Consider the following 25,311-nt stretch of genomic DNA (forward strand, 5'->3'; position numbering starts at 1 on the left):
AGACACATATAGAATAGACAGAATTCTATTGATACCTGAGTTCTTAATGTGTAGTGCTCACATATATGTATGTCCTAAGATGCTTTCTCTGTATTTTGACACACGCTTAGAATCTGTTTTATAACACACAACAAAGGGTTTTCAGCTAGTTCTCTGATGAAGCATGTGTGTATGTGGGGGTTACAGACAAGATTTTTTCCTGTAGTTATAGAAAACAATTCCCTTAACTCTTCCCATTAAGCTGGAAAACGGATTTATTTTAGGAAGATCTTTTTTTTGCAGGACCCTATGTAAGTGAAGCATTGCTATACGTATCATATGAGACTTCCTAATAACACACAAAAGCCATGTCTCATGGGGCAGGCTTGGAGTTTTACCTTTGCCTTCTGATATAGGCTCTAAGGGTTTCTCCTCTCACTGATGTTGCATGTGTTCTGCTAGCTGCTTCAGGGGTTGCTGATTTAGACCATCTGCAGAACAGTTTAAATAGAGGAAAAGCCCTGGAAATCTCCTCTCCCAGGGTACTTCAGCTGGCTCTGGCTGTGAGATCCAAGTAGTGTCTGTGTGTTTGTGGTCTGGGCAGGGCTTGTATTTTTCTGGAGCTTGGGAATTGTATTTTGCTAAATATATTACAACAAATGACTTTAGCACAATGTGCAGCTGAGGCTTTCAAAATATTGGGAAGCTTCCATGCCATCAGAGATTTGCTCACTTTAACAGTAATCATTTGGTAAGAGCCAGGTGTGAGACAGTCACCTCGGGTCCTGTTCCAGCACAGTCCACTTCCGACATGCTGTGGGATCAGTGGGAGCAGGCTGAAGCTGAGTAGACAGGACCTTCAGACTTCAGCCTGGTATTGAAGGTGGTTATAATCCTATGGGAGGATACTAATGCCACGTAACTTTACATACCTGACTTTGATGCCCAGATATGGAGTGCAGGCTCTCAACTCTGTTAATTAGAGGAGATAGTCTTTGTCAAAGCACAGGCTGGAGCACTTAAATTTAGCCTAGGCTTAAGGTAGTGTGAACATCTGGCTATGTTTTCTCATAGGCTTAGAGAGAAGTTAACAACAGCTTCTAGGATAAACCACATACTTAGCAGTCAGTGACTTTCCTAATGTAATATATCCAATTTCTTACCTCACATTCCCGCTGTCTGTTAATTTCCTGTCTCTTCTGTATTATGTAGGCAAGAGAGGTGAAATGTTTGCAGTTTGACACCAGACCACTACGTAGGGCTGGAGGTTTGGAAAGCGTGCTGTGCATGGATACCCTGTTTCTTGAAATCTCTCTCATTTAATAATTGACTTGACTGCAGTTTTTCTGTCAGGCACAGAACATACAGAACAGTACCTGCTGCTCATTAGCATATATTCTTCCAACAGTATTTGGTCACAGAATCATAAAATCAAAGATTGGTTTGGGTTGTAAAGCACCTTAAAAATATCCAGTTCCAAACCCCTGCTATGGGCAGAGACACCTCACACTAGACCATTTTGCCCAAGGCTCTGTCCAGCCTGGCCTTGAACACTGCCAGGTGTGGAGCTTCACCACCCTCACAGTAAGGAACCTCTTCCTTATATCTATCCTGAAGTTTCCCTGTTTCAGTTTAAACCCATCATCCCTTGTCCTGTCACGACAGTCCCAGATAATGAGTTCCTCTCCAGCATCCTTGTAGACCCCCTGCAGATACTGGAAGGCTGCTCTGAGATCTCCACCTTATTGCTCGTAGGTAATTAACCTAAGAGAAAAAATGAGATTTTTCTTCTGTTCATTTAAAACCTAAATACTTTTGTAACTGTAGAGATCCAAGTCATGTCAGTTCAGCCCTTCAGTTACAGGAAGAAAGCCTGAATGAATTGAGAGCTGAAGAAACACATACTACCCGAATCACATTTCTCTGTTTAAAGGCTCTATCATTCAAAAGCATTTCAATCTTACCCCAAAACATGCTGAAGCAGCCTCTCGACATGGTAATGTAAGGCCAGTACAGTCACAGGAGGATGCTGGAAACTAGCAGAGGGCTGTTTTTATCTAAGTCCATTTCCAGTCTGTCCCTGTGCCCCCTTAAAAATGGCTAGGATTGCAGAGATAGGTAAAAACAAAGCATCGATGCAAAAGCACCCTACCACACTGCTGGGTCTTCCCTTTGCTGTGCTGTCTCAGTCAGAAGTTTTCACTAACAGGAAACACAAAGAGTGCAGATGTGCATTGACAAAAAAAAATTGTTGTACTTCTGTTCACCCTCTTTTTATTTTTTTCTTTGCCTTTCATACACGTTGCAGCAAAGACAGCTCCACACAAGAGAGCTGCTGTTTCCATAGTAGCAGATGGGCAACTGCAAAAAATGGGTCATTGCTGGAATTGTTCCACTAATTCTGATAGCTGAGCAGCTGATGGCTGGTTGGTGTAGATGAGTTATAAGTTATAGCCTCCCCTAGCAAACACACGGTGCTGCAGTGAAAACAAACAAAAGATATGTGGCATCTAGGCACTGTGGCACACATCCCACCTGCTTCTCGTAAACATGTATGAGTCACTGCATCTACGTGTACTTACTGTAGAATCACAGAATCCCATACTCGTTTGGGTTGCATAGGAACTTAAAATAATCCAGTTCCAACTCCCTGCCACAGGCAAGGACACCTTCCACTAGCAACTTCCAGGTTGTTCCAGGCGCTGTTGAAGCTGACTCTGAACACTACCAGGGATAGAACATTGATCACTTCTTTGGGCAACCTGTTCTAAACTTGGAACAAAGCTCAGTTTCACCTTCCAGTTGTAATGGTGTATCTCCAGTACAACCTCTTTCACTTTGACAGGACTACTCACACTGTATACCAGCCTTAGTGACTTCAACTTTGTTTTCTATCACAAGTCTTCGTGGAAAAGGAAAATTCAAAAATTACTAAGAAGAAAGCTTCAAATTCTCTTAGTTTAAAAAAATTAGCTTCCTTTCCTTTTTCCTCACCTGAAGTCTAAACAACTTCTCTTTTCCCAAGGCCACTGTTGCACTGTTTTCTGCACGTTGTACTAAACCAGCACAGCAGCACGAAACACCCAAGTGTAAGAATAAAAGCACCTACAGGATGTGGTTTTGAGGTGGTGGGAGATGGGCTGCTCATGTCTTTACTAAAAGCACTATTGCTGGAAACAGTAACACTTGGTCAGAAAATCTCAGGATGGTGGGTTCAGGTTCAAACAGCACTACTACAGATATTCAGTGTGCTGTATATAGAATCATAGAATGGTTTGGGTTGGACAGGACCTTAAGATAATATAGTTCCAACCCCCCAGCCATGGGCAGGGAAGCCTCACACTAGACCGTGTTGGCCCTATGCAGTGTGAATGCCCCAGGTGTGTGGGCAATAAGCATAATAGCCTTATATGTGTATTGTTAGGAGAGATTCCTTAAAATTCCACCCACCAATCCATACAGACCTGTGTTGTCACAGAAAGAAGAGGAAGGTACCTCTCATCACAGACTCAGGAGGAGTCTTACTTTGTTTGTGTCCAGCAACAGCTCATTTCTTAGCAGTTAGTGTACACTTTGTTTTCTTCAAGTTGGGCCTTACTCATTTGGGATTTTTATCATTCAGTACGAAGCTGTTTTGGAGTGAATGGGAATACTGGCAGCAGTTGTTTGCAACATCCACTGACACTGTCTTTCTGCTTTCTTCTCAGTCTAGTGGAGTAGCAGCTCTTGTTGCTGTTCTTGTGTTGTTACTGTTAGTGGCACTCGCTCTGCTCTGGTGGTTCTGGCCCCTCTGCTGCAAAGTGGTGAGTAAAGACTGTTGGAAACTGTCAATGCATGTCTGACTCATGATGATAACTCATAGGGAAACTCAGGCTGGGAAACACAGATACCATGGGAAACAGGTTTATTAACAGGAGAGCTACATGTGACATATGCTGTCTATTGAGGGAGTTTTCTGTCATTAGCAATACACACTAAATGGAAGAACAGATCAACTTCAACGCTGAGGGCTGCACTCTTAGCAGTGCTTCTGGCTTTCTGAGACTTGCACGCAGGGAAACCAGCACCAGCATGCTGCTGTGATGCTCATTGGCTTTCTACTGAGTAAGCACATGTTCTATTTCTGTAAAAGTCTTTCATAAAAGCCTTTTATTATTTGGAAGTTGTTTGCCATAGTGGTATGAAGATGTTACCCTGAAATCGATATTTTAGAAGTACTAGCACTTAAAATTGATATTTGTAATCCATTAAGGGCTCTCAAGGTAGAAATCCCTTATTGTCTTAATAATCCTTTGCATACATTGAATCTCTCTTCATCAGAGTGCATGTTTATTATTCATCCAGTTCAATGACAGTGCTGAGGACTTGGGGAATGGAGATTGCTTCCAGGATGTTAACTGCACTCCTTGTCTTGTCTTGGGCTTGTCTTGGGGACAGCAGAAGAACCCGTTTCTGATTCTCACCTGACCATGCTGAAACGCTTGGGTGCGGTCTGTCAGACCTCAGGCTATCCTAGGGCAAGAAATCCTCAGCTCCCATCTGCATCCTCATGGTCTGCGGTTTCTGTGTCCTCTATGAACTCATCTCTAATAAGAAGACTCTCTTCTGTCTCATTCTTCAAAGTACAGCCCCATCACAAATCTCAGGAGTTTGCCTGTTAGCTATTTTACTTCAACTTTGTTTTCTATCACGAGTCTTCTGTAGAAAAGGGAAATTCAAAATCACTAAGAAGAAAGCTTCCAATTTTCTTTATTTAAAGTAATTAGGTAACCTTAACTCATAGGACCATCTTCACACTTCTTAGTTTCTATACTTTCCAAATGTAGAAAGCAGCTACAAATAGGCTAGTTTGTCAGAGCTCTCAGTACAACTTACCTCGCCTTAGTAGGGGTTGTCACTAGCTGAATATGACTGTCAGAACATAATCCGTGTGTCTACAATTTATGTTAGCCCAGAATCAGTCTTTTGCATCTGGAAGTGCAGTTGATCACACCATACTCAGTTGTGCATTCAGTTTTCCTCATCTGCCAAGTGGATGTTTGAGGGTTTTTTTCAGCATCAAGTTTACACATGCAGTGAAAAAAATCCAAATACTCTTCATATTGGTCAGTGTTCAGAAGTGTCCTGGGTTCAGCAGTAGCAGTCATGTTTTTCCTTTGTGTTAACTGGTGCAGTGCTGTGTTTTGACTTCTAGCTTGAGAACAGTGTTGGTGAAGCCGATGTTTTTGGTTGTTGCTAAGTGATGTTTACCCTGACCAAGGACTCTGTGAGGCTCATGCTCTGCTAGGGAGGAGGGGAAGCCGTGAGGAAGCAGAGACGGGGCGCCTGACCCGGGCTAGCTGGGGAGGTATTCCATACCACAGCACGTCATGCCCGGGGTGGGGGGGTAACTGGGAGTTACCCAGAAGGACAGGGGCTTCCGGGTGGAACTCGCTTTCTTGCCCGGTGGTATCGTATTCTCTTCCCTTGTTATTTTCCCTTATCATTGTTTTAGCTGATAGTAGCGGTGGTGATTTGTTGCTGGACTGTTCTTGTCTCAACCCGTAGGAGTTGCACTCTCTCGATCCTCCTCCCCGTTCCTCCGGGAGCGGGGAAGAGGAGAGCCCCGGTGCGGGGGGGGGGGGGGGGGAGGGAGACGGACACGGACCTCGATTGTTGTCAGCTCGACACCACTCACTGGGAGTGAGTGAACAACTTACCTGACTGGGTTTAAACCACGACAGTTCTTAAAGCCTACAGCACCCGGGATTCCCAGGCGGTGTCCCATCCAAGTACTAACCGAGCCCGACCCTGCTTAGCTTCCGAGATCAGACGAGATCGGGCGTTTTCAGGGTGGTGTGGCCGTAGGCTTTAAGAACTGTCATGGTTTAAACCCAGTCAGGTAAGTTGTTCCCCGCAGTCAGCGGGGAAGGGGAGAGCCCTGGTGCGGGGGGGGGGGGGGGGAGACGGACACGGACCTCGATTGTTGTCAGCTCGGCACCACTCACTGGGAGTGAGTGAACAACTTACCTGACTGGGTTTAAACCACAACAAGAAGTCAATGCTTGTCAGTGGTCAGTTCTCATGCTGTAGTACAACCTCATATACTGTGCATTTTCCTTTCATTACGGTAAGAAGTGACTGCAGTATCTCATCCTCTTGAGAGGAGGAATTCTCTTCCCAGTGGTGACTCTGTAATGACATCAGTAAGGTGCTTTCTGGATTTTTTGATGTTCAAGCCCTACATTAAAAAAAAAGGTCAGATCTATAGTTCTGCAGGTTAATTTCCAGTCCTTTTGGTAGTTATGCTAGTGTAATACATTAAAATGTTAGCTGCACCAGCCTATGCCTGTTACAAGTGAAAAGAGTTCAGTTTATATTACAGGTATACATCAACACATGTGCAGAGCTCTGGAGGGGTATCTCAGATAGGACCCAATTCATGGGAAGAGATGCCCTTTATAACCAATTACAGAGTGAAGATCCTACATTGGGTGCCGAGGATGCACTGTGGCATTAAGGCAGGGTTCTTTCTGGACTGGTCTCTTGTGTGGAGATACATCTCCACAAAGCAGCACTGAGCTGTGAGAAAAAATCCCTTGGTTCTCACTCACCTTGGGTTTAAGTCTGTTCCTTTCTGATGCATACTTTAAGGGATGGTAACTTACCTGAGTATCTTTCCTGGATATAGTGTTTGATACAGGAGTAATTGGCTATTTCTGGGGACGTCTTGATCTATGGATGATTGGTAAATTATTACTAAGAAGCAGCCTGACTTCTGTGGGCCCAATAAAGCCACAGCACTTTAAATGTTAGTGCCCTCTGTTGTCTTCGCCCCACCTCTTATGGATATTATTTGTTTCTTTGAAAAGGAAAGGTAATTTTAGACTCACTGCTACAACAGTACTGAGTTCGAAACCCATATATTCTTGCACTGAACTCTTTTCCTTTCCTTGTGTTTTGATGTCTGTTTCCTCCATCCATTATACCATTCCTCCATTCTTCTCCCTCTCTTCTGCACCTGAGGTTCTCACAGTACATGTTACTGCCAATTCTGGCTATGCAGCTTTGGGTTTTGGTGATGGTGTCCTTGATGAGAGGCAGCAAATCAGGCACAGGCAGGACCTTCTCTGACTCTGCTTCCCTGGCAGAGTGCAGCGTCTAGTTTTGTGGGACAAAGAATAGGAGCAAAGGAGAAAGCAGCAGCCCTCAAGCCTTGTAAACTTCCCATGCTTCAGAATCAAATGGGAGAGAGGGAGGCAAAAGGTGTCCTGGACAGAACACAGTGAGTGTCTGGAGCCACATGAGCAAGTAATCCCTTCCACAGTAAGCCTCAGCTGATTTAGGCACTCCATTCTTGCTGGGCCTCAGTCCTGACTGTGTTCCTCGCTGTAAGGTCGATGTTGGGGTAGGTGGACTCCTTTTCCTTGTTCTTCCTCCCTCCCACCCTTTTTTTTTTTTTTTTAAAGCAGTTTACTGTTGACAGTTCTTTCACTCTTCTTCCCTCAATATCAGAGCATATGATCGCATCAAGCTGGCTTCAGGCTCTGGTGCTGACATTTCCTAATGCCCACATCACGCGAACATTTGAAAAGTGTTAATGAGCAGATCAAAGGGACTGTTGCCTGAAGCAACTAACTTTTTTTTCTTTCTTTAAGAAATCAGCTCTCCTCCAAACTCAGTTCTTCATTCTTTGCAACTAAATAAATGAGATGCAGCCTTTCATGGTGATGATGATGCTGATAAGCCAAAACAAAATTAGGAAGTGAACCCTCGCTACCTGGGGTTAATAAGACAGCAGCATTATTCAGTCTTCCCTATTTAAACCATCTGAATCAAGTTCAGGGAAAGGTAATTTGCAGTATTAAGATCTCCAGTATGTGCAGTTTCATGCTACATTTGCATTCTTTTCTGCCAAAGCTGCATCAGTTCCTTGGATTTCTGTTTCTTAAAAATGGCTTTCTACTAAAAAATGGCTTAAAAGTGGCTTTCTACTGATTTCACTTGAAATATCACTCAAGACTGAAAATAATCTTTGTGTGTGTGCGTGTGAGAGAGAGGGAATGTGTGAGGAGCCTGTAGAAACATAAGGATGCAGGCATTTGCATTCCACTTCTGTCAGCAGGGGTGAGTATCTGCTACTCAAAGCAGACTATTTTCTCACACCACTGTCACATTTAAAACAAGTTTCATTTTCTGAAGCTATTAGAAATAGCAGCTAATTAATGTATTGGTTAGCTTCAAGCCAAGTGTACCCTGTAACTTCAGGGAGCTTAGCAGCTGGCACAGGATTAGATCCTTCATTTACAGAATCAAACTGCCACTGACTTGGCTCTTTTGAAGCCCAGCGAGGTATACCTGTAGTTCTTCTTGGCTCACTGGGGTAGAAATGTTGATTCCGTAAATATCAGTATGCACAGGGCCCAAGAAAACTTTAGTATGTGCCACAAAGAAGTTTGTCTTTGCTTGGGGGAGATGGCAAAACTTCAGAATTGTTGAACTGTAGAAAGTGGAGTGATAATACCATTTAATGCATATTTATATATGCATATAATACCATTTAATGCATATTTCTATAAAGCCACAAGCTAGCTAGGCCTTCCCCCTGTACAAGCTTGCAGTCTTGGCAGCAAAATCCATTTTTTGAGCTAATCATTAGAGATGGGCAAAAGGGAAATAGGAATGTGAATTAAAGAAGATAAGGTGACCCTTAATACACTGAAATACTGCTTTACCATTTCCAGTCTTTTAATTGCTTTCAGTGAGAATTAAATATCTTCATGCCCTGGAAAACCTTGCTCAGCATCCAAGTATCTCACAGAATCTGTCCTGTGATCCCTCTGTGTTGTTTGCTCTTGTAAAATGAGGGCAGTAATTCCAAGCTAGTTCTCAGGAATGTTTCGCTGATTAAATAATCCATTTCTGTTAAGTAACATGAAAATTCCTGATGGGTGGAAAGAAAAAGTTTTCAGCACTAATTCATGAAAAGTAATGTCTGACATCATAGCAGCAAAGGATGCCTGGTTAAAATCCATAGTTGGCTTTTCAGTCCACTCCAAGTGCTCTGAGCTTGCTTGACAAACAGTTAAGTATCTCAAACCTGAAGTGCTATGGAAAAATATTTCTAGGGGTGCTGTAACTTCTCTTATTTGACATAATTCCTGTATCCAGCGCTAAAAGTCCACAGGCAGTAACTAGTGACTATCTTGGTAGCACTGTGTCTTGAAATGGAAATCAAGAAGGAAAACTCTTGATTATTGGTCAAGAAAAGTACATTTCTTTTATGTATGAGGCTATGCATCTCTGCAGTGACATTATTTATCATGGACATTGGTGGTCATGTTTATGTAATACTAAGGCATAGCTGAAACAGACTCCTTGATACTCATGGGGCATTTTTTAGTCATTACTATACAAAAGCCGAGTGCAAAAGATGACTTGACATCACTAGAATACTTTTTAGCTCACAAATCTGCTTTTTCTGTTGAAGAATGGCTGGCATTCACTTTTCATCTGAATTCATCCTCTTCCCCTCTCTATTCTGCTTGGTGGATTCCTATCAGTAGCAAGGAACTCCCTGAGATGTACAGTATGTATGTGAGAAAGAGAACAGGAAGAAACTATAGGTAGAGGTTTAAATATAGCTGTAAGTAAATTATCCTAAGAGCAGGTCTTATCCAGAAGCCATTTGAGAAGCCTCATGACTCTCCCTGCTGCTGGCAGGAGTGCCACACTGAACAGTCAAGGAGCTACACACTTGAAATGATTAGATCTCAAATGTGAGATCTGTGGAAACACTCTAAACGTCTAGAAGTGAAGCCTGACCTACTAGCAGGCATTTCACACTTATCATTCCGCCAGAAATTATTCAGTAGCATGGCACAAGGAAGCCGGCATCTTGGCCCCAGATTAATCAAGACCTCACATAGACCTTATAATGCTTTTCTTTCCAGGCTTGCTAATGAACTCCATAGAGTTTAATCACTGGCTATTACTTTGAATGACTGAATCCTGTCCGATCAGGAAGCAAAGTGGCAGACACGTATGCCCAAAGAGTGTCTGCCAGTCAATGGATGTTATTTTCTATTAGATGGATGGTGTTAATTTCCAGAAGGCCTTGGTAATCGATACCCAAGGGACTTGGCAGCAGCAGTTGCCAGTTTGCAAACAGATATAGGGGACTCAGATGGAAACAGTTCACTCTTAAAATTTTCTGTTGGGTTTTGGATGCTGTCAATGCAGTTTCTTATGCTTTTGTATGTTTGGCTCTTTCAGGTCATCAAAGATCCCCCTCCGTCTCCACCAGCTCCCAAAGAGGTATGGTATGATGGTGCTTCGCTCATCACACTGCTTAACACCACACCACTCTGTGCTTTCCTGTGTTCTGTGACTTCAGCTCTTTGTCCTAGCTGCTTCGGAAGAAAGAACTACCCTGTGGGAAGCCTTAAGATGAGAACAGGATGGCTAAAGTCCAAATCTCTGTTCTGCCTCACTCATCTCAGTGTGGCATGAATTAAGGCCAAATTCACAGAAATATCTAGAGGCTTTATCCCAGTATAGCTGAACGTTATTTTTCCCATTCTGGAGCGAAAACAGAAAGACTGACAAGCTCTTGTTATAACAATCAAAAGACTCCTGTATGACTTAAAGAGCATTTTCCCACAGCTTTGCCATTCTAGACACTGAACAAGCCTTACAAGGGAATTTCTCTCCCTCTTACGGGCAATAATGTGCTAGAGGATGTTCTGGTGTCTTCAGTATTTTTCCCCCTTGGTCTTGATTTAGATGATTGCTTGAGCATAATCAAGCATACTCTGACAGTTAGGTCCATGATGAGGCACACTTGACTGAGCTGAGGCAGCCAAGAGCAAGTTTGACAAAGGCTGGCTTAGGAAACTGTGTAACCTTTATCTGCAGATCTGCTGAACACCGTCTGTTGAATCCAAACGTGTAGGCCTGATGATCTGTCTCGCGGAAGACATTATATTTTCTGTAGAAGAAGCCACTCCAAATTCTTCTCTTTGTGTATGTTTTGCTTATTTTTATTTGTGGAAAGGAAAAGGATGAAGCAAATAAATGACTGCCAGTAGAACGCACAGATTCTTCATTTGGACTTCACTGATGGTCACCACCAATGCTTTTGTCATGCGAAATACTAGAAGTACTTCCAAACATGACCAGATTTTGTTTGGAAGTTGCTGAACCCTTGGGAAAGTTAAATATCTGAACTTTCACACCTGACACGAGAAAACTTACTCTCTGTGGACTTTAGTGAAATATAGTTAAAAAGACAGTTAGTGGGGAAAGAAAAAATTATCTTTTGAAGTAAATGTTGTTTGAATTTATTGACAGGAAGAAGAACAAGAGCCCTTGCCTACCAAGAAATGGCCCACAGTAGATGCTTCTTACTATGGTGGACGAGGAGTTGGAGGAATTAAAAGGATGGAGGTTTGTGCAATGGGGAGATGCCAATTCACTGACACACAAGCTCTCTGAGGCTACAAGTGGTGGACACACAGACTTTCAAAGTGTACTGGAAATACAAGGGCATAATATGTACTTCCTTCCAGTGACGTAAGCCTTGAAAACTCTTTTACTGTATCAAACAATTTTGACCTTGCCTATGAAAGAACAGCTTTCAGTAATTCCATTTGACTGGAACTTTAAATAGCTGCCTGAAGACATGCTCTTTCCATCGAGCTAATGAGAAAGAGAGAGTGAGAGCCTTTTCTCAATGTTTTGGAAGAAATTACAGTGAAACATAAGTCCTCCAACTGCGGGCCAGCCAAATGAGCTGACAATGGTGATGCGAAGGAGAGGCTTGATCCCAAAGGAGCTCAGAGCGACAACAGTGCCTGTCTTTGAAGAGACACGATAGCATCATGTTAATTAAAACAGAATGAAAAATGTGCATCCTTATGGGCACGTCCTTATGTCAGATTTTATAGTCAAGTCAGCCTTTATGGCATTTGCAAAGCAGTTTTCTGCAGCTTTTAACTTCATTCTCCATCTGAAATACCCACCTAGGTCATATTGATGTATCTTGATGAAACTTTAAAGGTATCGGCCTAAGAGTCAGCCTTGCTTGAGTTCTTTTTAAATGCAGCAGAAGAACGTGCAAGTTTAAGGTTGTGCTGCTTAGATGTGTTTCCTTCAGCAGTTCATCATTGCTAATTTAGAAGTGATACAGATTCTAGAAAAAGAAAACATTCTGTGCAGTTCTTTTCAGAGACAAACTAGATCATACTTTCCAAATTAAAGAATGCAAGTCTGGATTTTCAATGGGAGCTGTGATGAAGCTCTGGGAGGGGTTCCAGGGTTTAAATCATTACAGTTTGTAAATGGGATCTTGCACAATGAAACAAAAACCTGTTAGATAGCTGGTGAGCACAAGTAACATCGGTACTATCAAGAAATCCTTGTTCATCATGTGGGAAAAATACAGTATTTCCTCTTCAGAGTGGAGATCAAAAAGTAATGATGAGGTTAGAAAACTTGATCTGTGTGAGGAATTGTGTGCAGGACTAAGGGCTAAAGATGTAAACCAACTGAAACTGCTGATAAGGCAATAATGGGCTCTTGAAGGGAACTGCATTCTTGGGAGCTGTGTCTGTGTCCTTCTATGGGACCCAAGAATAGTAACCCAAGAGATTCAGAGCAGCCCTGCAGAGAAGGACTTGGGGGTGTTGGTCGATGAGAAAATGAAGATGAGACAGCAGTGTGCACTCGCAGCCCAGAAAGCCAACTGTATCCTGGGCTGCATCAAAAGGAGTGCGACCAGCAGCTTGAAGGAGGTGATCTTGCCCCTCTACTCTGCTCTTCTGAGACCTCACCTGGAGCACTGTGTACAGTTCTGGTGTCCTCAGCATAAAAAGGACATGGAACTGTTGGAACAAGTCCAGAGAAGGGCCACGAGGATGATCAGGGGACTGGAGCACCTCCTGTCTGAGAATAGGCTGAGATAGGCTGAGAATGTTGGGGCTGTTCAGCCTGGAGGAGAGAAGGCTGCATGGAGACCTCATAGCAGCCTTCCAGTATCTGAAGGGGGCCTATAGGGATGCTGGGGAGGGACTCTTCATTAGGGACTGTAGTGATAGGACAAGGGGTAATGAGTTAAAACTTAAACAGGGGAAGTTTAGATTGGATATAAGGAGGAAATTTTTTCCTGTTAGGGTGGTGAGGCACTGGAATAGGTTGCCCAGGGAAGTTGTGGATGCTCCGTCCCTGGCAGTGTTCAAGACCAGGTTGGACAGAGCCTTGGTTTAGTGTGAGGTGTCCCTGCCTGTGGCAGGGGGGTTGGAACTAGATGATCTTAAGGTCCTTTCCAACCCTAACCATTCTATGATTCTATGATTCTAACAAATTGTGGGGTTGGGTGTCACATCGTGAACACCTGAGCATTTGAGTATGGAGCTTTACTTCTGTCCTGTTTCACTCCTGCCTTCCCCAGTAGCTTCACCCATTTGCGACAGTCCAGCATGTAGCCAGCATTGTTCACTCTTCGTAGATCTGCCTTTTGGCGTTACTTTAAAAGTTTATGATGACATTTCTAGCCCCACCTATTACAGGCAGTCAGTTTTTATGTGAAAGTTGTGTCGTCATACTCCACAAATCCTGGGTTCTTTTGGGTGAAGTCACTTTATTCCAAAGGATAAGGTCATCTTAGCAGCAAGGAATCCACCATCTTTCTCTAAATGATTTTAACAGTGTTTAAAATAGTTTTTTTAACAGCCTCGTAAAAAACACCATAAAAGTACCATTGATCACTGTGCAAGACACAGATGCATTTTAATGAGGCAGCAGGGCCTACTTGGACATGAAAGCCCATTCTAATATTGCAGAGAGTGGATTCCCCAATGAGGAGAAGAAATTAAATAGCAAGCCAAACAGTAAGGTCCAAAATAACAGAAAGGTCCAAAAGAATCCCCCTCCTGAGAAACAATGGTGTGTTTTACCAAGGTGAGTTACAATATTACAGACCAAATTAAGCTCTGTTGTAGTTTGCTACTCTCACTCTTTATACTGAGATTACATGGGAAAAACACACTTCCTGGTGGTGATAAAATGACAAAATTTTCCTCCAGAGTATTTCATTTTTCTGAAAGGGCCTAGACTCTGGCATGCCTACATATTTTCTGCACTTTCTCTGTCAGCACATTGTGCGTATGGTGCTGATGAGGATGAAGTCAGGCTGCTTCCTTCTCCCATTCTATGCCATACTTATCCCAGCACATTACAGAGTGTCCCTAGGAGGACCTGGAGAAGTCTTCCCACTCCCTCTGGGCAGCAGAAGGAGGACCAGGGGCATGTCTTCTTCCTGGTGAGCAAAACTGTTTTGCATCCCTTGGCAGTGGGACAGTTGTTGCACCCCAGTTCTTCTGCCTACTTTTCAAGTGCTTGACCTGGCAGGTAGCAAGAAAGAACTGATACGCACCTACTAAGCAGCGTGCAGTGATGCTCCTAATGCTTTCCTTCAGGGTGGAAGGTCAGTCTTGTCTGACTTTTCTTACTTAGGTTCTTCTCTCTTCATGCCAGGAGATCCCTGAGAAAAAGGAGTATGCTGGTGAGGTCCTGCAGGAACCTGTTTTCCACTAAGTTTCTTGACTCATCAGCGTGTCACATTTACCCAGGATGTAATGTCAGAATTTGATTTCCTGAGTTTAGGTCTGTCAGGTCCTCCTTACAGGCTACATTGTAGCAGATGGCATGATTTAGGAAGTCTTGCACTGAAAATTAATCCAGGCCATTTTTACCAAGAACTTCCAAACACCAGGCATAGCTTTTAGATGCTCTTTTTGGGTCACAAAGTAACAATCTTATCTAGGTTTGCTGCTTTGTACAGTACAGCAGACATCCTTGCTCAAATTGCTTCACAGTGTTTCCAATGAGAAGATGAAATAATATTACTGTAGTAAGACAAATCATCTCTCTTAGAGGGAAGTTTGGTTTGTTGGTTTGGTTTTTTTTTTCCTGTATTTCCTCTTTACAGCATAATAAGTACAACCTTTTATGGAAATGGAAATAAATGCTTGTCTTACCAAGGGCAATAACCCAGGTGTCCTTTCTCTTTGAACTCTTTGTATATATTCTGTATACTTAGGGCAGTGATAAAATATACATTGCTACATGTTTTACATTAACTTACCATGCATGTTAGACTACTTTATCTGCATTTGCTCCAGTATGTATCTTCATGCAGGACTACTTGAAACCTGAGTAGTTTCAAGGAGCTTCTGCTAAAACCTGCTCAAGTATTGCCTTCTATTTAATTGGGGTTCTCAACAAACATGCTGTGTTAGGAAATCTGGGGTGACAAAGATCTAGGCTGTCATCAGTGCCAGGTTAAGGTCTGGTATTGTAAGATAAATCTGAACTAGAAATAATACCTTTACATCATTAATTAGATGATTTCCTGTCTCCTATACAGCCTGTCTGCATGGTACAGTTGAATTCTCTTTCAGTATTTCTCTTGCGTTTTCACTACTGAGAGTGCCTGAATGAAGAGGGAACATTTTCCTCAGTACCTCCCGTCTTATTTATTCAGAACTTCTTCCAAATTTAAATGTTTTCAATTACTTCTGTTATTTGCAACAGTTCCCTTGTCCACTGCATACAGCACCTTCACATCTGAACTCTGGCTTTCCTTAGGTTCGCTGGGGTGATAAAGGATCCACTGAAGAAGGGGCTAGATTAGAAAAAGCAAAAAATGCTGTGGTGAAACTCCCAGAAGAACCAGAAGAACCTTTTTATCCAAAGCCACCTAGACCAAAGCCTACCTCACCAGCCATTCAGGAGAAGTGGTATACGCCAATTAAGGTAATCTTTGCAGTCTTCAATATAAGAGAATTCTGTGCTAAAGGCTGGATTCTGCCTTACCAGTCTTTTGCATGCTGAAGCGTAGATTATTTTTCAAGTATTCACATCCAAGTGAAATGTACTATTCTCAAAGCAAACACCTACTCAGGATGAATAGCAAGAACAGTTTTTAGCCCTAAATACACTGCGTCATTAATGCCACATTCTGTTTTCCTTTTCCTGGTAAGAGTACTAAAATCTGTGAGGCCTTTGTTGGCATTTGGTCTATCTCAGTGTTCAAGGCTGGGTTAGACAGAGCCTTGGGTGACATGGTCTAGTGTGAGGCGTCCCTGCCAATGGCAGAGGGGTTGGAACTAGATGATCCTAAGGTCCTTTCCAGCCCAAACCATTTTATGATTCTGTGATTCTGTAACTAAGCCTAACACGCCACCTTTTGTAGCTGTTTTAAACACACTTACCAAGAAAACCATGCAACCAAGAAAAGCAAAAGATTATATAAAACAATATAATGCAAAAAGTCTGATAAACAAGTGAAACATAATAAATGGCATAAAATAAAGATACTGATTTCCGTAGGTGCTGTGAGTTGTGTAAGAGCAGACAATACATGGGTTTACCTGGGAGTATGGATGTTCTGCCTTCACAGCTGTATACCACATCCCTGGCAGTTCGAAAGCTGCTTGAGAACAACCAACCTGCTGTATACATGCTGTAAGAACAAATACATTGATGTGAGAGAAACCTCAGATGGACACATGGCAATTCAGCCCAAAATATTGGTAAATAAACATATTACTTCTAGATGGCTCAGAAGTAAATGTGGGTTAGGTCACAGCCACTGCAGGGCAGATAAGAGCACAGTACCTGCCATTCATTCACTGATGCAGCCACATGGTGTAGGTGACATAGCTGAAATCTGTCTGGCCCTAGGGAACTGGTGCTCAGTGCTGCCAGTACATTTCTCCATGGAGCAACGTGGATGGTAACTTAGCAGGTGTGCTCTCCATTGACTGATTTTGTTGTACTGAAAGTCGTGTTGCTCTGTTGCCACAGGGTCGACTCGATGCACTGTGGGCACTGTTACGAAGACAGTATGACAGAGTCTCTTTGATGCGACCACAGCAAGGAGATGAGGTTTGTGTGTGGTGTGTGTATCTGCTATGGTTAGCATGTCGCAGCCAGGCTTTAGCACCTGCTGAACGCTGGCAATCTTGTGACATTAAATAAGGAAAGCACTGCAGCCGAAAGAATGGCACAACAGGAAATATAAAGCATGGGGGAAACAAAGGGCATTGAGAAATGCATCACCCCAGCCCCAAGATATTGCAGAAACATAGATCTCCTGAAAGCAGAGTGAAGGACTCTTTACTTTGTGTGTGTTCAGCTAGAAAACAAAAACATGGCACACACTTCATTCAGTGTAAACTTTCTGTAACAAATACCAAGTCTTTCTTAGAACCAGCTATTTAGAGTAGAGGCTGGCAATCAGAACACTAAAACCACATCAAATTGAAGTGACCATCTGACTTCCATGTAGTCTGCTTCTCATAGCCTTGCACTTCCGTACCAGAGGCAACTTTCACGGAAAGGAAGAGGTAAGGAAACCTTTTCCTCAGACAATCCTTTCTTCTTCACCTGTGACCCATGAAAAAGTGGCCTCCACTACAAAGGCTGCTATGACTGGGAAGCAGAGTTGTTACTTGAACCTTTTATAGTGAAACTACATTGTGTATTTCTGGTTGTTATTCCTCACAAGAGTATTATTTTAAATCTTAGCATTCATCTGAGGAACTGATTTATCTTCAAAATATTTCTGTCCTCCTAGGACCATTTAGCTTCCTGTTGCACATCTGAAGAGACACAAGAGCAAATGATTTCCTGTAAATGAGATGGCCCTGGATGGGTGTTGACAGGTCAGGTTCTTTCATAGAGCAGTAGCGTGCAAGAACACTATTTCTGCAACATACACCATAAGGGTGACATGAAACTAATTAGAGGGGTTAAAAGGAGTGTGTTACCTTTGGGAGAATGAGAGGTAAATCGGTGCTTGCATTTTTTAATTTGGATGTAGTTTGGTACTGTTCTAAAGAAGGAAAAGGGGAGACTGAATTAAGACTGGTGTTGAAAGAAGCAGAATGTCAGAGTGCAATGCTGGAAATAGCATAGTCAAATACTTGTGTTAGCATTCTAGTTGTTAATGTTGGAAAGTTACCATTTGCACAAACCATGCATGTTACATGTAGCAGAATTAACAACAACAAATCTACATGAAAAATAAACAGTACAATACAGCTTAACAGGTAAAAATCAATGTAAATAGGAACATAGAACTGTTGCATGACCAGGCTAAAGATTTTTCAGCCAGGCCTTATTTTAAGGATTTCTGACTGTTAAGACAGGTAGGTACCTTAAAAGTTACCTGCCAGGGAAGCCTTTGCTGAGCCACCATGGAGTCAGGCATAACACCTTCTCAGAACTTGACAGTAAGACACTGATCCACATCCTGTTTTCTGAAAACAGAGAAGTAGCTCACTCATCATCAGTTTCCTCACTAAAAAAGGAGTAGCATTTGTAGTGATGAATAAAGGCTGAACAAATGGTTGTTAAGGTGTGACACAGGGCACTGTGAGAGTGCAATTTGTGTCTAGTATGATATTTTTTATCTTGGGGAGTGTGTGTGTGTGTGTGTGTGTGTGTGTGTGTGTGTGTGTACTCTGTTTACTGTTTCCTGCCTTGCTAGTCAGAGATCTCATGGTGTACCCTGGTGGATTTAAGTCAGTGAATAGCCAAGCAGTCACACGTATGTACAGTGAGACACACACAGATGTAGTTATGTCAGAAAAACTGTTACGGTGAACAGCAGCCACATAGTTGTTTTGCTTTGTTGTCTTTCTGTTATGGCTTAAGAACTTGGTAGTTGCCACTCGTAGAAGAATTCACTGCTGAATTTAAGTCCTTTATCAAGTAATTGAAATTTAGGCATGAGGTATCAAAGATCAAAGCAGAGTGAGCCGTTTCTTCCTTCTCCTTCTCCTCTCCTCTGCCACCTCTGCCACACTGCCAGGTGATGCTGAAGGTGGCCTAGTTTGAGGACTGAGCACTCTCGCTTTGATTGTGGAAGGAAGTCCTTGGAGTGATCCATTTTTCAGCTAACAATCCGTGAGATTAGGGAAGCTTGTGCAGGTGTGAGCTAGCAGGTTGTCACTGACATCTGTTCTGAGTGGAGGCACAGGTCCTCGGCAGCCTGCAGCGAGGTTGCAGGACTGTCAACAGATGTAGTTAAGAGTGGCAGAACAGTTTTGGTCTCACATTTGCCGCCTGGGGGCTGAAACACTAAAGGTAGAGTGGGGGTGGACACAGCTGTGCTCCCAAACATGCCTCAGGCACAAATGAAGAGATCCAATATAGTTTGACTCTGTTGTGGTGGAGAGATGAGGACAGAGAGCCACTTCAGAGACAACTTTGCACTACAACATCTGCTGCCAAGTTTCCAGGGAGTGACAGGGGACAGCAGGTACAGATCGAAGTCCCCACATAAACAGCCTCCATTAAGCCATGAACTCTTTTGAAGGGCTCCCATCAAACATCATTGGGGAGTCCGCAATGGGAGATTTTGTTTTCAAGCCATGTTTTGTTTTCTGCACTAACAAGCTAATTTATAAATGATGCATTACCCTGTGTTCATACTCCTGTCTGTACTTCCTTTTGTTATTAAAGGGGGAGAAAAGAGGGAGCCACAGTAGTGTTGGGGTACTTTGATAAAACAGTTAACTGTTTGAGGATCTTATCTGAGATTGTGGCAACCTTCAATGTGCAATGTCGCATACAGCCAGGAAGCAGAGTGGAATGCGCACGCCATTGCCTCTTCCAGGGAATCATTACTGCATGAGAACAGACCTTGGCACAGGTTCTCAATGCTAACATTGGGAACTGGTCTTTTCTCCAAATCCTGGTGTTTGTTTTCTGATTCATAGCTTAGCACCTAAAGGTAATCATCAGGTCTCTTCAAATTTGTTATCTGACCATGTTGCTTTGTGCAGTTTGATAGTAGCTGAGATTCTGATCCTGTGCATGTTAATACACACAATTTTCCTTTAAGTCCACAAAAAGCCTATGGCACTTATATTTAAAATGTTGCCCTATCAATATGCAAGTATGTGGGACTGGTAAAAGGGAAAAAACATCAGTAGCTAATCACAGAAGAATTTCTATAATAGAATTAGAGAATAGCTTTTTAATGTTACAAAATGGCCTAATAAAAAGGAGGACACTTAATTTTAAACCTGTTTATTACCATTTGCCTGCTTGAAAGATTCTTTCGTAGTAATGGCTGCAGAATTAATACAAACAAGTGTTTAAACTCATGTTACTTTGTGAGCATATCTATGTTACACAAATGAATTATACTCTGCATTGTGACTTGGTTAGCACCACACAATTCACAGTTAGAAACACTTTGTCAGTATTCTGTTCTCTGAGACGAATCCCATGTTACTGTTCCCTTTGTGATTCTTTGGTAATTCCTAAACTTGGCACAGGCAGGAAATACTAAATCATTAATTGTTAGAAGGCTGAGGCTGTAAGTGCCTTACAACTGAGAACAAACACTCCATAACGGCAGTGCCATCATCCCCCTTTGCAGCAGAGTTGCCCCTCAGCCAGCACACTGCTGTCTTGCCTAAGGGGGGTAACGGGAACAGGAATGAGACTAATGGTGGCAGCATTTTTTAGTTTACTTCTGTATTCTCTAAACCCAGAACTATTTGTCCATTCTCTAACCAAGGGGGACCTCCTTGAAGAAAATGAAGGTGATTTGGCTCCTTTTTTAGCACTGCAGGTTGCTGAAATGCATAGAGAAATAACAAGTTACAGTTAGAGAAAGGTTACTGGGGCTGCTTAGAAGTAGTACGTGTTTTGGCTTAAAATTAAACTGCACTAGCAGTAATTCAAACTACAGTATAAGACTCAGTTCAATGGATCTTCTCCTTCAATGATAGTATACCCATTGAGCAAAGCATTTAAGGTCCTTTCCAACCCAAACCATTCCATGATTCTATGATTTTATGATTTTTATGAAAACCAATTGTCCCTTGGCATGCCTAAAAGCACTGCAGTTCTTACCCCCCCTCCAAGCTATACTAACAAATTATTTGGCAATACAGTTTTTATTAGTATCTGTTTCACTGGGTATGATTTAAAAAGGAAAAAAAAATTTGTTTTTTTGATTCCTCAAACATCTTTTTCACGGTGTGGAGTACACTAAAAGCCGTTGTAGTTAATAGCTACCTGGCTGCGAATGAAGAGGGGGCAGTGTGTGTGTAACCAAACCTGGTTGTAAAGCACAGCTCCCAGCTTGAGCACAGCCCTTCTGCAGTTGATGTTCATGATGAGCATCTTATTAGTCCAGTTTAGGAAGAGAACTTAGTTTCAGCTTAGGCAGCGAGAAGCAAGCTGACAGGTTCATGTAGTTGCTCCTCTCCAGAAGAGATGTGGGAGCTTTAACTGTCTTGGGCGCACAGATTTATTGAGTAGTCCGATGCTCCTAACCAGATTAGTTCCTTTTCCATTAAGTGCTGAAAGTAGGGCAGCTGTCCGAGCGGCTGGTTGTAAATTCGATAATGTCTGCTGTGTTAATCTGTAGGCTTTTCAGATGAAGAAGGCAGCAGATAACAGGATTAGTTTCACGACCCAGGGTTTTCACAGCCCGAGACTCGGGCATAAGGGGATAGAGGATGACTTCTGTCATTAATCTTAATTGATTGCCAAGAGATTTTAAATTGTGTTATTAATTAGGAAGGTCCTTAACACACTGTCTACATATCAACATCAGATGCTCTTTTGGGACTTTTGGGACATATGGCCTATCTTATATTTACATTCACACAATTTACACATACATACATTTCGGTATGAAGAAATTCTTATATGTATATATGCATACAAATGGCTGTGGGAGCACTTGCATGTGCAGAAGCAGCACTCTCTCTTAGGCAAAACATAATGAAAGTGAAAAACCTGCTTCGAACAAAGGTTACATTTCCATACAAGAAACGTGTATACCTCTATTTAGGGTGATATGTATATTAATCCATTTTGGTTATAGATGCCATTTATCTTGATTACCTTTGATTTGCAGATTTAAATCATGTTTAACACAAGCACAGCACATGTCTCTGTGCCTCTGGCCATTCAGACACAAATCATGACTAGAAATGTTACCTTTTTATCTTTCCCAGTTTTGGTGAGTTAATGGTCGGGCCTTCACTTTTCAGTTTTCTTATTTTTAAACAAGTTCCTGCTGGACAGGCAGTACAAGTAGAGGTGCATCTTTCTATAGCTGCAGCTACCTAACTGTGTGATAAATCCCAGTAACATTTAACAAAGTCCTGACTGCAGGAGAAAATACTAAATTATGATTTGAGCATATAAACTAAGCAAGAAAACTCTGTGATAGAGTTGCGGCATTTGGATTTTGTTCAGATTCAAACTATACTACACATTTTTGCAGTCTTTCCTTTCTTTACAGAAGATTACTTATATGATTAATCCTAAGTATGGAGATCAGTACAAATACTTTGTATAAACAGAGATGAGTGATGATGGAAATCAACAGACCAGAAACTAGAGAGTTTCTGGGATGGGAAACTTGGTAACAGAATGATGTGGAAAGAAATAGGTTAGTTTTCCTTTGACTTCCCTGGGCTCCAGTTCTCTAACCAACAGTAGAAAACATCTTGAAAAGACTGTTTTTAGAGTTTTATGTGTCAGTGTCACTTGCAGGTAGCTGTGGCAGCCCAGACCTCAAGGAGGTTCCCTCAGGGTGGACTTTTTATAAGCTTGTGCTAAACTGGAGCTCATCGAGTTCAGAGTATGTTTAAATACGCCCACCCAGGTACCCACTGTACCAGTGCAAAGGCTTTAAAGCAGTTGTACATGATAATCACTGCCTACATGCAGATTTTTTCATGAGCTTTAATACAGTATTCTCAAAAAGAAGGTGAGGTCAGGGTACTGTTCCCATGGCTTGACATTGATTGCATAGCTCATGCAGAATCAAGGCATGAAGAGGAAGGTTAGAAGTTGAGAAGGCCTATAGCACATATGCTGCTGAATGGGACAGTTGTATATTATAGGTGGACAGTGGGGAGAAAAAAGAAGAATAATAATCAAAAATTATATTTATTGCTTCTGATCTTTTTCCTGTGTTCCAATAATTCAAAATTATTTCTGTTGTGAAATTAATTTTTCAATGTCCAGGTCCATTTATTGGTTTAAACTGAAACAGGGGAAGTTCAGGTTGGATCTAAGGAGGAAGTTCTTTACTGTGAGGGTGGTGAGGCACTGGCACAGGTTGCCCAAAGAAGTGGTGAATGCTCCATCCCTGGTAGTGCTCAAGGCCAGGTTGGACAGAGCCTTGGGTGACAGGGTCTATTGGAAGGCATCCCTGCCCATAGCAGAAGATTGGAACTAGATGATCTTTAGGTCCTTTCCAACCCAAACCATTCTGTGATTTTATGAAAGCCAAGCTCTCCCCAGCATTACAAATGGTAGCACATCTCTACAGAAATCCTGCTTATTGCCGCCAAGAACAACTGCTCATCTTAGGAGAGAGAGGGTTCATTGTAGGGCATATCCTCGCATCAGGACTGCTTCCACCTCTGTCCCAGTTCCTCCTTGTTGCCTCTTTCTGGTTCCATTCCTCAGCTAGCTCCATTTGCCATCACCACAGGAGAGCTTTGAGTGGCTTTCTTAAACCTAGAATATCTATCACAGTTGAGAAGATTATTTATTCTATTTCATTAACAAAATGACATCTACAAAGGCTTCTGCCCACTAATAGGCAGTTGGAGTCTCAGACAGTTGATGGGAATGACCTTTGTGCAGTCATTTTTCCATAATGACACTTGGGGTGAGGCCTGACAACCAATCTGCCATGCATTAGTTGCAGACAGTGGTTCCCTTTGGTCACACGATAGGGATGGACCCCAAGCAGATGGTCAGAGATCATAGCTGGCTAATGAATTTGATGGGCATTTTATTAGGATTATGAAGACAACTAAGTAAGACTTTTTCCCTCCGATAACAGCATTTCTAATAGAACAAAAAGAAAGGTGTGCAGAGGAACAGGAGAACGCAATGGACCATGTTTCTGGTTGTCCTGGTTTCAGCTGAGGCCCAGCAAATTCTCCCACCAGGCAGCAGCAGAGGCTGGTTTGGGCACAGAGCTTGTGTCTGCTGTTGTGGCTGGGTCTTGCAGAGACTCAGGCTTCAGCTGCCTCTCTTTCCTGATGGATCCCTGGGGAAATGGTGGGCTTCCTCTTCCCCAAGGCAAAGCATAGAGGCCAACTACCTCAGTTCTGTGGTGTAAACAAACTTCCCTTTCCTCTGGCTATGATAAATGCACACCCCATCCAAACGATTGTAAAGTCACCCAAAACCCAGGAAAAAGATTGTGAGAAATGACTGGTAATCTCTTTTTTTTTTTTTTTCTTTTTCCCAGTAAATGCTCTGATGCAGTGTTCTCTGTGCTTTAGTCAAACATTACTTTCACTGGAGATCACTCAGTAAAGCTAGTTGAGCAGCAGTGAAATGGCTGGTAGAAGGAAATACGTAACAGCAACAGGAAATGGTGCTCTGTGGTCACTACAGCTTCTGGTCGATGGTCTCTCTCCCCAGTTGTGGTTCACTGGCTGTCCTCCACCTTCTGGAGTAACCTACCACTTGTGACACTATTACTACGGAATTGACATACGCAGTAGCAAAAGCAGCAGGAGATTTCTATTTTCCTATTTGCAGAAAGTTACACTATACGCATATGCTTAACCTTCTTAGAGTTGTAGTAAAATGGTGGTGGTTGGTAAGAGAGGAGTGCTCACTTCCCTTTTGGCATGAGTGGTGTCATAGTGTCAGTCCAGCCGTAAATCAGAACCACGTAGTCTCCCTCTCACTCCACCCCTTCCTCCCCGCCCCCTCTTCCAGAGGGATGGGGAGGAGAATTGAAAGAATGTAACTCCCATGGGCTGAGATAAGAACAGTCCAGTAACTAAGTTATAACACAGACCACTACTGCTGCCACCAATGATAATAAAGATAAGAGAAAATAACAAGGGAAGAGAATACAACTGCTCACACCTGCTGACCGATACCCAGCCCAACCCCATCAGTGATCTAGCCCTTCTGGGTAACTGCCCCCAGTTTATATACTGGGCATGACGTGCTGTGGTATGGAATACCCCTTTGGCTAGTTTGGGTCAGGTGTCCTATCTCTGCTTCCTCCCAGGTTCCCCTTCTCCCTGGCAGAGCATGAAACCCAGAAAGTCCTTGGTCAGAGTAAACATTACTTAGCAACAACTGAAAACATTGGTGTTATCAGCGCTGTTCCCAGGCTGAAAGTCAAAAACATAGCTCTGCACTAGCTACTAAGAAGGAGAAAAATGACTGCTACTGCTGAACGCAGGACAGGTGGATACAGATCTGTTTGTTTTGGTGATAAGTTTAGTCATGCATGTTTTAAGGTTTTGAGGCTGATATTTTCAG

At 42.5% G+C, this 25,311-nt stretch overlaps 1 protein-coding gene, 1 long non-coding RNA gene and 1 other non-coding gene across 4 annotated transcripts in view; 1 reads left to right on the forward strand and 2 right to left on the reverse strand.

Moving 5' to 3' along the window:
* ANTXR2 (ANTXR cell adhesion molecule 2) overlaps nucleotides 1-25,311 on the forward strand; it is a 109,542-nt gene that overhangs the window by 58,124 nt on the left and 26,107 nt on the right. For both annotated transcript variants that reach the window (XM_061443894.1, XM_061443902.1), the window contains exons 12-16: nucleotides 3,687-3,782; nucleotides 10,234-10,275; nucleotides 11,311-11,406; nucleotides 15,607-15,774; nucleotides 16,828-16,908. In XM_061443894.1, the coding sequence (XP_061299878.1) occupies nucleotides 3,687-3,782; nucleotides 10,234-10,275; nucleotides 11,311-11,406; nucleotides 15,607-15,774; nucleotides 16,828-16,908 (483 nt within the window). The remainder of the gene's footprint in view (nucleotides 1-3,686; nucleotides 3,783-10,233; nucleotides 10,276-11,310; nucleotides 11,407-15,606; nucleotides 15,775-16,827; nucleotides 16,909-25,311) is intronic.
* Nucleotides 5,710-5,828, reverse strand: LOC133264999 (5S ribosomal RNA). Its single transcript, XR_009741828.1, has one exon. It is a non-coding gene; the product is annotated as a 5S ribosomal RNA (ribosomal RNA).
* LOC133264028 (uncharacterized) lies at nucleotides 8,674-18,280 on the reverse strand. The gene is made up of 3 exons (XR_009741594.1): nucleotides 18,182-18,280; nucleotides 16,392-16,483; nucleotides 8,674-8,902 (listed from the first exon to the last, which is right to left on the reverse strand). It is a non-coding gene; the product is annotated as an uncharacterized LOC133264028 (long non-coding RNA).

Source organism: Pezoporus flaviventris, unplaced genomic scaffold (genome assembly GCF_033815535.1).
Source record: "Pezoporus flaviventris isolate CSIRO_AGI_PZ_B2104156 unplaced genomic scaffold, CSIRO_AGI_Pfla_v1 ptg000002l, whole genome shotgun sequence".
Taxonomy (NCBI): Eukaryota; Metazoa; Chordata; class Aves; order Psittaciformes; family Psittacidae; genus Pezoporus; species Pezoporus flaviventris.